This window comes from Osmerus mordax, chromosome 9 (assembly GCF_038355195.1).
Source record: "Osmerus mordax isolate fOsmMor3 chromosome 9, fOsmMor3.pri, whole genome shotgun sequence".
Classification (NCBI taxonomy): Eukaryota; Metazoa; Chordata; class Actinopteri; order Osmeriformes; family Osmeridae; genus Osmerus; species Osmerus mordax.
This window is the reverse complement of record NC_090058.1, coordinates 882729-896464: the sequence shown is the minus strand read 5'-3', so window position 1 is coordinate 896464 and position 13736 is coordinate 882729. Positions and strand designations below refer to the sequence as shown.

The following is a 13736-nucleotide window of genomic DNA, read 5'->3' as shown; positions in this document are numbered from 1 at the left end:
CCAGTTAACTTTTTAGGTGATTATCAAAAAAGATTAAGTAGTTGTGTTATATGCTGTTTACTACTTTTCCACCGATTTACTTCCATTGCTTCACAGACTACACGATTCAACTTGTTTCCCCCAGTGACCCCTTAACCAGAAACATATAGTTAAGATGTCTTTCCAGTTGGTTCCAGTTACAACGCAGGGATCTTGAGTTTTATCTATAGTTAACGTGACGAGTCCATTATTCTTACTAGCACTACTACATGATTTTAACAGTTTAGGAATCCCCGCGTGAGCAGGGCATCAAAAAATTAATTGTTACTCGTAATGTTCCTCTCCACGGAAGTCTTTAGTAAAAGGCGAAAGGCTTATGCGTATTGAAGAGAAACCAGAGTGTATTACATGCTCTAAGAACGCCTCTACTTAGCCATTCTCGGCCATGACATTGCAGTTAATGGTTTGATATTTTGTTTTTCAGGATACCCACGCTAGTACTTATAAACTTGTTTAAAGCGACAGACATGCCACAAATGTTAGTATGTCAAGTATTAGACGGCTTCGTCTTTGGTCTGCGTACACGCGAAAAGCATGATGGGAAGTAACAATTACGTTGAGCGAAACGGAAGATTTTCGCAATGTAACATTAGCTATTTAGCTCATTTGTTTGTAACTTTTATCATTACTTGTATTTCAGTACTGCATTTGAATAAATAAAAATATAAAAATGTAACATTAGCCTACATAAAAACAGGACTCTCAAGTTTTATCAAAAGTTTGGCGTGAGATTCCCATACCTGTCAACATTTTGGTAACGTTACAACATTTGGGGCTCAGGGCGAATGTGTGTCATTTTTCATATCCCTTCCACACCTTTAGAAAAGTATTATTTTCTCTGGGCTCTGCATTTTCGTATACAACCTGTCTCACAAAGAGAAGACACAGGATATTAAAGGATTGATTATTGCTGAAAACTGGAACGGAAAATTGTACGATTAAGCCAAAAAGTGACACATTTCCCCACACCCTAGTACTCAAGGGAGGGCAGAGCCTAACTGCTGCCTCTGAGCAGTGCGTGGTGGTAGTGCAGCTGGAGCTAGGTAAGGAGCGGTTGTCAGGTGAACCGCACGCTGGGCCAAACCGCGGTCCTGCCGCTAGACGCAGTGCTGTGCAGCTGGCCGGAGCCAGACTCGGAGCCCTGGCTGTCAACATCTGCTCCAGAGAGCTCGCCATCTGCCTGGGACCCGGGAGAGCCTCTCCTCACGCGCTGCCCAGCTGCAGGAGCACGTGGACCTGGGCAGGCAGTCAGACGCTGAAATAAATTGTGGACAAATTCTAAACATGGACTTTTGCCTGTTAATTTCAGCAATGCTGTGAAGAAATCTACAGGACCCCCCCCCCCCCTCTTAGTATAAATGGTAGAACCTCCCCAGTGTCTGTTTAGTTTGGTTGAGGGTTTAAGACAGCAGCATTCTGTCTGGGTGGGAGATATGATTGTCAGCGCTGGGTCTCCGGGGGGATGGTTTTATTATTCTGTGAATTAATTTAATATATTTCACCTTAAACTAGTAATGAAAGACAAGTCAGATTCAGACTGTAGTTAAGAGTTAATTTAATCAATTTGAAAGAATAAAAAGAAACTGAAAACAGTGTACACATATATATATTTTTTACTAAAGCTGGTGTCCTCTGTCTTGGAATTAAGGAGGCAGGTACAAAATAGTAAAACATTTAACCATATAAAAGTATGAAATGCACTCCCCATTTTCATAGGGTCATAGCAAAGGGTGAGTGTGCATAGAAATAAGTAACAATCAATTTCAACAACTGAATAGGTTTGTTCGTACAAAAAGGATAGAAGTGAAGATACAATTTAAAAACCATTACATTCAATAACATTTGATGCACTTATGAATAATGATGATCAGAGTTTCTGGAAACACTTGTCAGTATTGTGTGCAACATTTGAAATATTTGGAGTCAGGTGGCTGAGCGGTGAGGGAATCGGGCTAGTAATCCGAAGGTTGCCAGTTCGATTCCTGGTCATGCCAACTGACGTTGTGTCCTTGGGCAAGGCACTTCACCCTACTTGCCTCGGGGGAATGTCCCTGTACTTACTGTAAGTCGCTCTGGATAAGAGCGTCTGCTAAATGACTAAATGTAAATGTAAATATGATTTTCATTTTCCAATATTCTTGGTTTACCTACAACCATACGTAGGCCTATAGGGGGGGGGGGGGGGGGGGGGGGGTCATTCAAACAAGTATACATTTGACAATTTGCTCTTTAAAGTACAAAAAAGTTTACAAATACATACATGTGGGGAAACAAAGTGCATATCATTGGAACAGTCAAACTCATGTAGTCAAACTCTTTAGTCATTGTTGGTTTCATATAAATAACAACCATGTACAAGGACTAAACTTCATCTAAAGATGACTCTTCCTCTACATCCAATCAGAGCAAAGATGACTCAACTTATATTTCCCCCTGAACCAGAAAACCAGTTTGCTGCTAACTGATCCTGGAGGAGAGTGAGCTTTGTTAAGGTGACCTCATTGAGGCTGTGGTGACGCACTGGGAGGAAAACACCCAATACTGTGGGGGAGAGGGAGAGAGGGGGGGGGGGGAGAGAGGGGAGAGAGAGGGGGGGGAGGAGAGAGGGGAGAGAGAGAGGGGGGGGGAGAGAGAGGGGGGGAGAGACGGGAGAGAGGGAGAGAGAGGGGGGGGGAGAGATGGGAGAGAGAGAGGGGGGGGAGAGAGGGGAGAGAGAGAGGGGGGGAGAGAGAGGGGGGGAGAGAGGGGAGAGGGGGGGGAGAGGGGAGAGAGAGGGGGGGGGAGAGAGAGGGGGGAGAGAGGGGAGAGGGAGGGGAGAGTGAGGGGGGGAGAGAGGGGAGAGAGGGGGGGGGGAGGGGAGAGAGGGGGGGGGTGATTCCCTGATTCGGTAGAAAGCTTGAGTACCTGATGGCTGGTTCTGAGGGAAGAAATCCTTTTCAGAAAGCCAACTGTTACAGCCTGATCTCATACACACAACAGGAAATTCATCTTTCACTGACCACAGATAAACAGTTACAATTGAAATACATTGTAAGTCAGCTTTCACCATCACCTTACATCTCCTCAGAGTCAATATTCTTTGTTTGGCATTTCTGACATCAAGAATGTTTTGGAAAAGGAATTGATTTGTCTGATTCCGGCAGCATCGCTGCACTTGTCCCTTTCAGCATGTTACAAACACCTTTGTGTTCAAGGACAGCACTGAAGATCAGACCTGCAGTTATTTACAGCATTCTTATTTTGTTCAATGAAACTTTGAGCGTGGAAGCAAGAAAATCTGTTTCAAAGGATGGAACTTTGGTCTAATGATCTGTTGTGTTCTCCAACAGAAAGGTGGAAAAAACAATTTCCTTCAAAAACCAAAGTGTTTTACAGGAAGTTTAAATACTAAGTTGTGTGGAATTCAGATTTTAAACTCTGATTACCATGGAAACGTAGTCATTGGTCAAGCTGGTCCCAAGTATGTCTGTCTATTCCTAAGGTGATTATCCTCTGAAATGAGTATTGTCCTTGTATAATGCACAATGTACAGTATGACGGCTGCACAAAAAAGCTACACAATGTTTGAGGAAGTGTAAACAGTCAGCGTTGGTTACCATGCCAACGCCACGGCAGTTTACTACCATTTAGGATAGAAGGAGGTCTGAATATCACTGGCTGCTACTACAGTTTAACATGATCACCCATGGTCACACGGGCCACATTAAACAACCAATGGTCTGGCTGGTTGGTAGAGTGCTCTGAGGAGAGGGGAGGCTGGTGGGGTGAGGCTGGGGGGGATGGAGCTGGGGGGGAGGGAGGGTGAGGAAGCAGATTAGGCTGTTCCACTGGCTGAGTAGGAGAAGTGTGGGAAATGAGGTCTCTGTTCGCTGTCGAATGACTCCATGCTGTCATCTGGGGAATGAAACAAGCACAGAGTTCACTGCCATATAATTTTTTTAAATAATTTATAATAAATCAACAATAAACTTTATATAATAAACATGAATAACCCTTCATCTTGATATCATCTGAGGCAGGGGTTCCCAATCCTGGTCCCTCGGGCCTCCCTGCCCTGCAGGTGTGTTGGAGCGGGGAGGCCCGAGGACCAGGATTGGGAACCCCTGATCTGAGGTATTGGGTGTCAGGTTGGGGGATAATGGTGTTTAGTGAAATCACCGTCATTACATCCTCCTACCAGCAGGGGGCAGACAACCCTCAGAGGAGCTGTATCACCATGCTTTTATTGAACAGGATGATTATTCAGGCATAAGAATACAAACTCGAACCCAAATTCTTTTCATGTTTCCTAGTCGAGAAAATATCTGTTCGGACCTTGAACTGGTAGATCTGTGTGAAGAACCACTTTCCTCTATTTGAAAGTATAAAGAGCAGCCAAACAGAGACCCCAGCGTCCTCCTGTCCTTCTGGGAGGGGCTGATATTAAAGTAGATGTATGATTCATGGGGCTTTCTCTCATGAACACCCCACCGAGTGACATGTCAACCTGCAAGCCCACTGTCAAACTATTCTGCTGTTAAAAAATGGTGAAAATGTCACAGGCTGTTCTTGAAATGATTCCGTAAATTTCAATTTATTGTTTATGAAATCTCTCAGGGGAGAGATGTATTTTAGACACAGGTCAATGAAAGAGGATCCAGTACTTAGCCTTGATCGTAATCACATGGTGAATAGCTAAACTATGATTATCACAACCACACGCTACGGTGTGCAGGCCCAGTAATGGAGAAGGGTGGAGCGTTTGTGAGAATGCGGGGTGTGGAACTCTGTGTGTGTGTTTGGTTCAGTACGACCCCAGTACGTGTGTGTGTGTGTGTACCTTGTCCAGGTGGTGTGATGGTGATCGTCTGTGCTGTGAACTCCTCGTCGAAATACCGAGTGTCTGTTTCCGAGGTAACCTGTGGCTTGAAAGGCGGGACCAGCTGTGGAGCAGGGAAGGACAGGAGCTTATTGGCACATCTGGGCTGTCAATCACACCCTGCAGTTTTGGCCACATTAAAAGAGAGCAGGTCTCCAGGTAGTGCTCTGAACAGCTTCCAGCTGACAGAGGGAGTTTCCACTCAGAGCTGGAAGCAGCTGAGTGAAGACAGGGGACATGAACAGGACATTACCTTCTTCTCATACACATCCTGCCATTCAATCCCAGCAAAGAAGCTGTGCTGCATGATCTCCTTAGCATCGTCCGGCCCACCACCTAACCTGCAAGAAAAACGAGACCCAAACCATACGATTTTAGGTGGATGTTTAAGAAGGAAGATAATTAAATTAATTTACTTTAGTTGTGTTTTATATGCTTGTAAGCCTCAGCCAAACTGCCCTCAGGAAATTATGAAAGACCATACCGAGGTGCTATGTTGGGGTGCTGAGTTGTTGTGGAGAGGGTGTGTACCTCTGTGTTGCTGTGCGGTGTTGTGTTAAGGTGTTGTGTTGAGGGTGTTGAGGTGTTGTGTTGAGGTGTTGTGTTGAGGTGTTGTGTTGAGGTGCTGTGTTGTGTTGAGGTGCTGTGTTGTGTTGAGGTGCTGTGTTGTGTTAAGGTGTTGTGTTGAGGTGTTTGTGGTGCTGTGTTGAGGTGTTGTGTTGAGGTGTTGAGGTGTTGTGTTGAGGTGTTGAGGTGCTGTGTTGAGGTGTTGAGGTGTTGTGTTGAGGTGTTGAGGTGTTGTGTTGAGGTGTTGAGGTGTTGTGTTGAGGTGCTGTGTTGTGTTAAGGTGTTGTGTTGAGTTGTTGTGTTGAGATGATGTGTACCTCTGTGAGGGGTCCTTCCTCAACAGGCAGACAGCAGGCAGCGGCCCTGTGCCCGCAGGGTGCTTGGGAAGCGGATCTCCTCCATGAGGATCAACTCAAACAGCTTCTTGTGGTCCTGGTTGTAGAAGGGCAGCCGGCCGCACATCATCTCGTACATGACCACACCCAGGCCCCACCAGTCCACCGCCCGGCCGTAGTCGTTGTCCTCCAGCACCTGAGGAGGGGACAGGTTACCTCGTCTCTCCTTCCCCTCAGGACGGACGTTAGGGACGTGAGTCCTGAGAGGACAGAACGGAATGAAGGCAGCGAGGAGCAGGACTCTCCAGGGGGGCGTGTGTGGCGAGCATCTGACTGTGGCGTCACATGGGATGCCCTCTGTCCTCCCTGAAGCCGTCAGGTGACTGTGGCGTCACATGGGACGCCCTCTGTCCTCCCTGAAGCCGTCAGGTGACTGTGGCGTCACATGGGACGCCCTCTGTCCTCCTGAATCCGTCAGGATCGCTTCCGTCACATCACCCTTCCTTTGAGACCGTGTGCTACGGAGATTTCAACGCGAGCGAACTAAATAGAAACAGGGCGTCCGACAAACAGTTCGGCCAAAACGCGGCGCCACTAGCTTAGTTTAGAAAACAAGGTAATCAAACTGATTGTGGCATCCAGTTAGGACACGGTGCGAGGCCCCCCCCCCACCCCCCGGGGTCTGGGCTTTCCTGGCAGCTTCAGTCTACACCGACTCACGTCTCACATTAGGGGCAGGGATAGTGTTTCACTCAGAGCCCTGCATATTTAATCACCAGAGGTCTGCACTGCGCACACACTGGACGAAGGGAAGGCTGGGGTGGTCAGCACTGTAGAGCACAGACCCAGTAGTGACCCCCCTCACTCACACACACACACACACACCCAGCATGACAGTCAGACATTCACACCAGCACCAAACCACTGCTGTGGGTTTAGAATCGACGAGGCTGCCATCAGCTTTCTGCTGACTGCATGTCTCCTGATATTCAACAGGTTGCTCTAAAGAGAGTTGGTAAATTGCCTCTTGGGAAATGTAGTTGCCTTGCCAGGAGGACGTTATCGGCAAAGTCTAGACAAGCAGTTACAGCATGTTCTTAAAAACAGGCAGGGTGATCTGAGGGTGACAGTGACAGGGCCAGGAATAGCAGGACAGGTACAGCTCACTGTGGGCACACTGAGAGGACCTGGTCGTGCCCAGACCCAACTGATGTAGACACAAGACGTGCCCGTAAAAGGAACAAAACTGGTGTGTGTATCAGAGTGTGTGTCTCTGAGTGTGTATGTCTCTGAGTGTGTGTGGGGTGTAAGAGTTGTGAGTGCGTGTGTGTGTGTGTGTGAGTATCAGAGTGTGTGTATCAGAGTGTGTGTGTCAGAGTGTGTGTGTGTCAGAGTGTGTGTGTCAGAGTGTGTGTGTGTGTGGGCGGCACCATGCCTGGTGCTACGGTGAGTGTGCAGCGTAGAGGAGGAGGCAGGGTAACGTGAAGCGCTGGCGGTGCTAGGATTACTGGGTCGTCTCTATTTCCAGCGCTGCTGTCGTGTGATTCACACCAAGCGACAGCTGGGCCTGCAGCTGCCCCATACATGTAGCACACACAGCTGTGGAGCTGCCAGGCCCACAGGAGCCAGCTCATCCCTCACTCATGGAACCAGGACTGCTGGGCCTCCCTCCCTCCCTCCTGCCCACCCTCCCACCCTCCCTCCCTCCCTCCCTCCCTCCCAGCCTGCATGACCTGTCCAAGCGGCTGCATTGCTATAAAGGACAGAGGTGAGGGGTCAGGAGAGGGGGAGGAGGGGGTCAGGAGAAGGGAGGGGAGGGCAGGAGGAGAGGGGAGCAGGGGAGGGAGGGCAGGAGGAGAGGGAGCAGGAGGATAGGGGGCAGGAGAGGGGAGGGAGGGCAGGAGGAGAGGGAGCAGGGGAGGGGAGGGAGGGCAGGAGGAGAAGGAGCAGGGGAGGGGAGGGAGGGCAGGAGGATAGGGGTCAGGAGAGGGGGGGGGAGGGCAGGAGGAGAGGGAGCAGGGGAGGGAGGGCAGGAGGAGAGGGGCAGGAGAGGGGGGGGGGGAGGGCAGGAGGAGAGGGAGCAGGGGAGGGGAGGGAGGGCAGGAGGAGAGGGGGCAGGGAGAGGGGAGGGAGGGCAGGAGGAGAGGGGGCAGGAGAAGGGGAGGGAGGGCAGGAGGAGAGGGAGAAGGGGAGGGGGAGGGAGGGCAGGAGGATAGGGGTCAGGAGAGGGGGGGAGGGCAGGAGGAGAGGGAGCAGGGGAGGGGAGGGAGGGCAGGAGGAGAGGGGCAGGGGAGGGAGGGAGGGCAGGAGGAGAGGGGGCAGGAGAGGGGAGGGAGGGGCAGGAGGAGAGGGGTCAGGACAGGGGAGGGGGCTGAGGTAGAATGCTGTGTCTGGTCTTTCCAGACATCATGATCCTGTTTCCTATCTCAGAGCCATATTTATCTTTCCTCTCCTCAAGCAAACATCATTAAACAAACAAGCCACGCTTCACTGAGAAACAGAGTTCATCTCATTTCAAACACTCAACCAAGAACTTTACTATCATGATTTCACTACACCAGACCCAGTAAACCCTGCTCCTGCCCTATGCTACTAAAACAATTGACTCATTTCAAAGTGTAAATTGTGAAAACAATTATTAATTGTCCTGCCCTGCTCATGTCAACCCTGGTGGTAGAAGGTGTCTCCCTTTCCTCCTCCCGCCTCCCTCCCTCCCTCCCTCTCCCTCTCTCCCTCTCCCCCCCTCTCCCTCTCCCCTCTCCCCCCCTCTCCCTCTCCCTCTCCCCCTCCCTCTCGCCTGTGGAATATTCCCAGACGGTACAGCATTCCTGTGCAGCACACACAACAAGTCATTGTTTACTGCGGAACAACCTGTAACACTGCTGGCCTCGCTCTCCATGGAGACGCTCGGCAACGACCCCGTCGCCACGGTAACGCCCCCCTGATGCCTCTGCCGCTGCAGAAGCTGGAGTAATCACACAGAGAGAGAGGGGAGAAGGGGGAGGGAGAGACAGAGGGGGGGAGAGACAGAGAGAGAGACACAGAGAGAGAGGGAGAGAGACAGAGAGAGAGACAGACAGACAGAGGGAGAGAAAGAGAGAGGGAGAGGGAGAGAGACAGACAGACAGAGGGAGAGAAAGAGAGAGGGAGAGGGAGAGAGACAGAGACAGACAGAGAGAGAGGACACAGAGACAGAGATAGAGAGAGATAGAAAGAGATAGAGAGAGAAAGAGAGAGAGAGAGGACACAGAGACAGAGATAGATAGAGAGACAGAGAGAAAGAGAGATAGAGAGATAGAGAGATAGAGAGATAGAGAGATAGAGAGGAGGCGAGAGAGAGAGAGAGAGAGAGAGAGAGAGAGAGAGAGAGAGAGAGAGAGAGAGAGAGAGAGAGAGAGAGAGGAAAGAGAGAAAGAGAGAAAGAGAGAAAGAGAGAGAGAGAGAGAGAGAGAGAGAGAGGGAAGGAGGGAAGGAGGGAAGGAGGGAGGTGATGCCTTCAGATCTTACTGGACCAGACAGCTCTCTGCTGTAGCCTCTGATCTTACTGGACCAGACAGCTCTCTGCTGTAGCCCTCTGATATGAATAGATGCCTTGCTTGCCATGTCCTACTGATCCTCCTCACACCCGGGCCACAACTGTTCCAGCAGGAGTGTTGTATAAGCACCACATAACTCCCACACTGGCCAGTCTCAGGCTGACTGTGGTGACCATGGTTACTGTACAGAGGGAAGGGGAACTCTTCCTGGAGACCCAGTGGGAGGGGGGGGGGCTATCATGGATGATGGAGGCACAGTGCCAGTTATGGACCCGGGGACCAGAGGACCAGGCCCTGGTGACAGCAGGCCTCCTGGGCAGCAGGGGGGCCACAGACCCCTGGTCCCCCCAGCCCCCCTGGTCCCCCCCAGCCCCCCTGGTCCCCCAGCAGCTGTAGGCCTGTTGTTCAGGGCTGCCAGACCTCCAGCAGATTCCTTACAGAGGCTAAAAACAACGAGATGGCAACTGTGTCAACACTTCTCTCCTTCTCCCAGAGAAGCATTCCTCCAACAGGAGTCTGGAGGGCGAGCACACACACACACGCTCACACACACAGACGCTCACACACACACACGCTCACACACCACACACATACACACACGCTCACACACACGCTCACACACACGCTCACACACACACACACACGCTCACACACACACACACACACAATGCCTTATCGGGTTACGGCCCACTCAAACACATGTCATACCTGCACGCTATCAAGAGAGACCATGTCCCTAAGAACAGACCCTCCCCAGGCCTGGCCTGAACACGCAACTCACTCCAGGTCCCAGGTCTGGACCTTACACAGCATCCAACAGCAGCTGCAGGAGCACAGTCATCCACATAGCTGTCCCCCCCAGCCTCCAGCCCCCAGCCCCCAGCTCCCAGCCCCCAGCCCCCATCCCCAGCCCCCAGCCCCATTCCCCAGCTCCCAGCCCCAGCTCCCAGCCTCCAGCAGAGACACCAGTGCCACCATGACTCATTGTGTGTCATCACAAGACCCTGAGCGCTACAGGTCCCCTGAGTCAACCTGCACACTTCCTGCTCCTGGTCCTGATCAGGAGGTTACAGGTTCAAATCTTTCCCTGGACCTGATCTTTATCATTGTTACTATAGATAAGTAAACTCATAATACCCAGACGTTTCCTATATCTCGATGAGCCCCAATAAATGATCTAATGAGTTATCAATAGTTGTCAGTGCAGCGTGGAGCCCAGCTTTGTTCAGGGGCACATCTCACCTCGGGGGCCAGGTACTCCGGGGGTCCCACAGAAGGTCTTCATGGTGGCTCCGTCCTTGATGCCCTCCTTACACAGACCGAAGTCTGTGATCTTCACATGTCGTCTTTGTCCAGCATCAGGTTCTCCAGCTGAGACGAAGGACCAGGGAGACAAGAGGAGGTCAAGAGGTCAGGAGACAGGAGGTCAGGGGGTCAGGAGAAAGGAGGTCAGGAGGAGGAGACAGGTGTCAGTCTCCTGGTGTCAGTCTCCTGGTGTCAGTCTCCTGGTGTCAGTCTCCTGGTGTCAGTCTCCTGGTGTCAGTCTCCTGGTGTCAGGGTCTGGTGTCAGTCTCCTGGTGTCAGTCTCCTGGTGTCAGTCTCCTGGTGTCAGGGTCCTGGTGTCAGGGTCCTGGTGTCAGGGTCCTGGTGTCAGTCTCCTGGTGTCAGTCTCCTGGTGTCAGGGTCCTGGTGTCAGGGTCCTGGTGTCAGTCTCCTGGTGTCGAGTCTCCTGGTGTCAGGGTCCTGGTGTCAGGGTCCTGGTGTCAGGGTCCTGGTGTCAGTCTCCTGGTGTCAGTCTCCTGGTGTCAGTCTCCTGGTGTCAGGTCCTGGTGTCAGGGTCCTGGTGTCAGGGTCCTGGTGTCAGTCTCCTGGTGTCAGTCTCCTGGTGTCAGGGTCCTGGTGTCAGGGTCCTGGTGTCAGTCTCCTGGTGTCAGTCTCCTGGTGTCAGTCTCCTGGTGTCAGTCTCCTGGTGTCAGGGTCCTGGTGTCAGGGTCCTGGTGTCAGGGTCCTGGTGTCAGGGTCCTGTGTCAGGGTCCTGGTGTCAGTCTCCTGGTGTCAGTCTCTGGTATGAGGGTCCTGGTGTCAGGGTCCTGGTGTCAGTCTCCTGGTGTCAGGGTGCTGGTGTCAGTCTCCTGGTGTCAGGGTGCTGGTGTCAGTCTCCTGGTGTCAGGGTCCTGGTGTCAGTCTCCTGGTGTCAGTCTCCTGGTGTCAGTCTCCTGGTGTCAGGGTCCTGGTGTCAGGGTCCTGGTGTCAGGGTCCTGGTGTCAGTCTCCTGGTGTCAGTCTCCCGGTATCAGGGTCCCGGTGTCAGGGTCCTGGTGTCAGGGTCCTGGTGTCAGTCTCCCTGGTGTCAGGGTGCTGGTGTCAGTCTCCTGGTGTCAGGGTGCTGGTGTCAGGGTGCTGGTGTCAGTCTCCTGGTGTCAGTCTCCTGGTATGAGGGTCCTGGTGTCAGGTCCTGGTGTCAGTCTCCTGGTGTCAGTCTCCTGGTGTCAGGGTCCTGGTGTCAGGGTGCTGGTGTCAGGGTGCTGTGTGTCAGGGTCCTGTGTCAGGGTGCTGGTGTCAGGGTCCTGGTGTCAGGGTCCTGGTGTCAGGGTGCTGGTGTCAGGGTCCTGGTGTCAGGGTGCTGGTGTCAGGGTCCTGGCAGCTGGAGTTCACACGCGGCCCTCCAGGCAGGCCATGTCAGCACATCCTCCTACCCTGCTGCCCTGGCACACTCAGCAGAACATCCGCAGGCTGGGAGCTCGCCTCATAAACCCAGGGGGAGGGGGGGAAGAGAGAGAGAGAGAGAGAGAGAGAGAGAGAGAGAGAGAGAGAGAAAACATGGATAGTGAGAGAGAGAGAGAGAGAGAGAGAGAGAGAGAGGGAGAGAGAGAGAGAGAAAACATGGATAGTGAGAGAGAGAGAGAGAGAGAGAGAGAGAGGGGAGAGAGAGAGAGAGAGAGGGGGGAGGGAGAGAGAGAGTCCAATGCTGACCTGGCTGGTATAGTTTCATCAGCTGGAGGGAACAGGGCCTACAGATGCCCAGACCACCCCCACCCCCCTCCTCCTCCACCACCCCCCTCCTCCTCCTCCCCCACCCCCCTCCTCCCTCATAGAGATCAGGAAAGGAGGGGAACAGAGGGAGAGAAGGGGGGGGGCAGGGGGGGGAGGTAGGGGGGGGGGGGGGGGCAGGTCGATCAATAAGGCCCTGGACGCTGCTGCCTCGGCTCTGGAAACACTATTTATAACCTACAGACTGAGAGAGGAGAGGAGAGAGAGGAGGGGGAGGGAGGGGAGGGGGAGGAGAGGAGAGGAGGAGAGGGAGTGGAGGAGAGGGAGGAGAGGAGAGGAGAGGGGAGGAGAGGGGAGGAGAGGGGAGGGGAGGGGAGGGGAGGGAGGGGGAGGGGAGGGAGGGGAGGGGAGGGAGGAGAGGGGAGGGGAGGGGAGGACAGGAGAGGACAGGAGAGGACAGGAGAGGGGAGGGAGGGGAGGGGAGGGGAGGGGAGGGGAGGGGAGGGGAGGGGAGGGGAGGGGAGGGGAGGGGAGGGGAGAGGAGAGGAGAGGAGAGGAGAGGAGGAGAGGGGAGGAGAGGGGAGGGGAGGAGAGGAGAGGAGAGGAGAGAGAAAGGAGAGAGCATAGGAGGGGAGAGAGGAGAGGGAAGAGGTGTGTTCCCCACCTTTCAAATCTCTGTAGACCCACGTTCCTCTCAGCGTGGAGTAGTCCAGCGCCGACACAATCTCCGCTCCGTAGAACCGAGCCCGCTCCTCTGAGAACACCCTGTCCGGGACAGGTGGAAGAACAGCTGGGGGGGGGGGGGGGGGAGACAGAGAGAGAGAGAGAGAGAGAGAGAGAGAGAGAGAGAGAACAGAGAGAGAGAGAGAGAGAGAGAGGGAGAGAGAAGTAAGCAGGAAAAGGACATGAGGGAGTCAGGATGAGTTAGAGTTACTGACTACTGACCTTTAACTCTGTGGCCGTGTTGATGAGGAGCGTGTGGGGTGAGGAGCGTGGGGGGTGAGGAGCGTGAGGGAGTGAGGAGCGTGGGGGGTGAGGAGCGTGGGGGGTGAGAGCGTGAGGGGTGAGGAGCGTGAGGGGTGCGGAGCGTGGGGGGGTGAGGAGCGTGGGGGGTGAGGAGCGTGGGGGGTGAGGAGCGTGGGGGGTGAGGAGCGTGGGGGGTGAGGAGCGTGCGGGGTGAGGAGCGTGGGGGGGTGGAGGAGCGTGGGGGGTGAGGAGCGTGGGGGTGAGGAGCGTGGGGGGTGAGGAGCGTGGGGGGTGAGGAGCGTGGGGGTGAGGTGACGTGGGGGGTGAGGAGCGTGCGGGGGTGAGGAGCGTGGGGGGTGAGGAGCGTGCGGGGTGAGGAAGCGTGCGGGGTGAGGAAGCTGTGGTGGGTGAGGAGCGTGGGGGGTGAGGAGCGTGGGGGGTGAGG

The 13736-nt window shown here is 53.3% G+C and overlaps 1 protein-coding gene and 1 non-coding gene across 2 annotated transcripts in view; both read right to left on the bottom strand.

Annotated features, from left to right (window-relative positions):
- Positions 1–269: 269 nt before the first annotated feature.
- LOC136949642 (U5 spliceosomal RNA) lies at positions 270–382 on the bottom strand. The gene has a single exon (XR_010877442.1). It is a non-coding gene; the product is annotated as a U5 spliceosomal RNA (small nuclear RNA).
- A 2556-nt stretch (positions 383–2938) lies between these two features.
- The window catches only part of akt1 (v-akt murine thymoma viral oncogene homolog 1), a 13201-nt gene continuing 2403 nt past the window's right edge, over positions 2939–13736 (bottom strand). The window contains 10 exon segments of the mRNA XM_067243207.1: positions 2939–3933; positions 4859–4961; positions 5151–5238; positions 5782–5809; positions 5812–5995; positions 10578–10598; positions 10600–10679; positions 10682–10708; positions 12993–13097; positions 13100–13115. Of these exon segments, the coding sequence (XP_067099308.1) occupies positions 3854–3933; positions 4859–4961; positions 5151–5238; positions 5782–5809; positions 5812–5995; positions 10578–10598; positions 10600–10679; positions 10682–10708; positions 12993–13097; positions 13100–13115 (732 nt within the window). The 3' untranslated portion in view covers positions 2939–3853.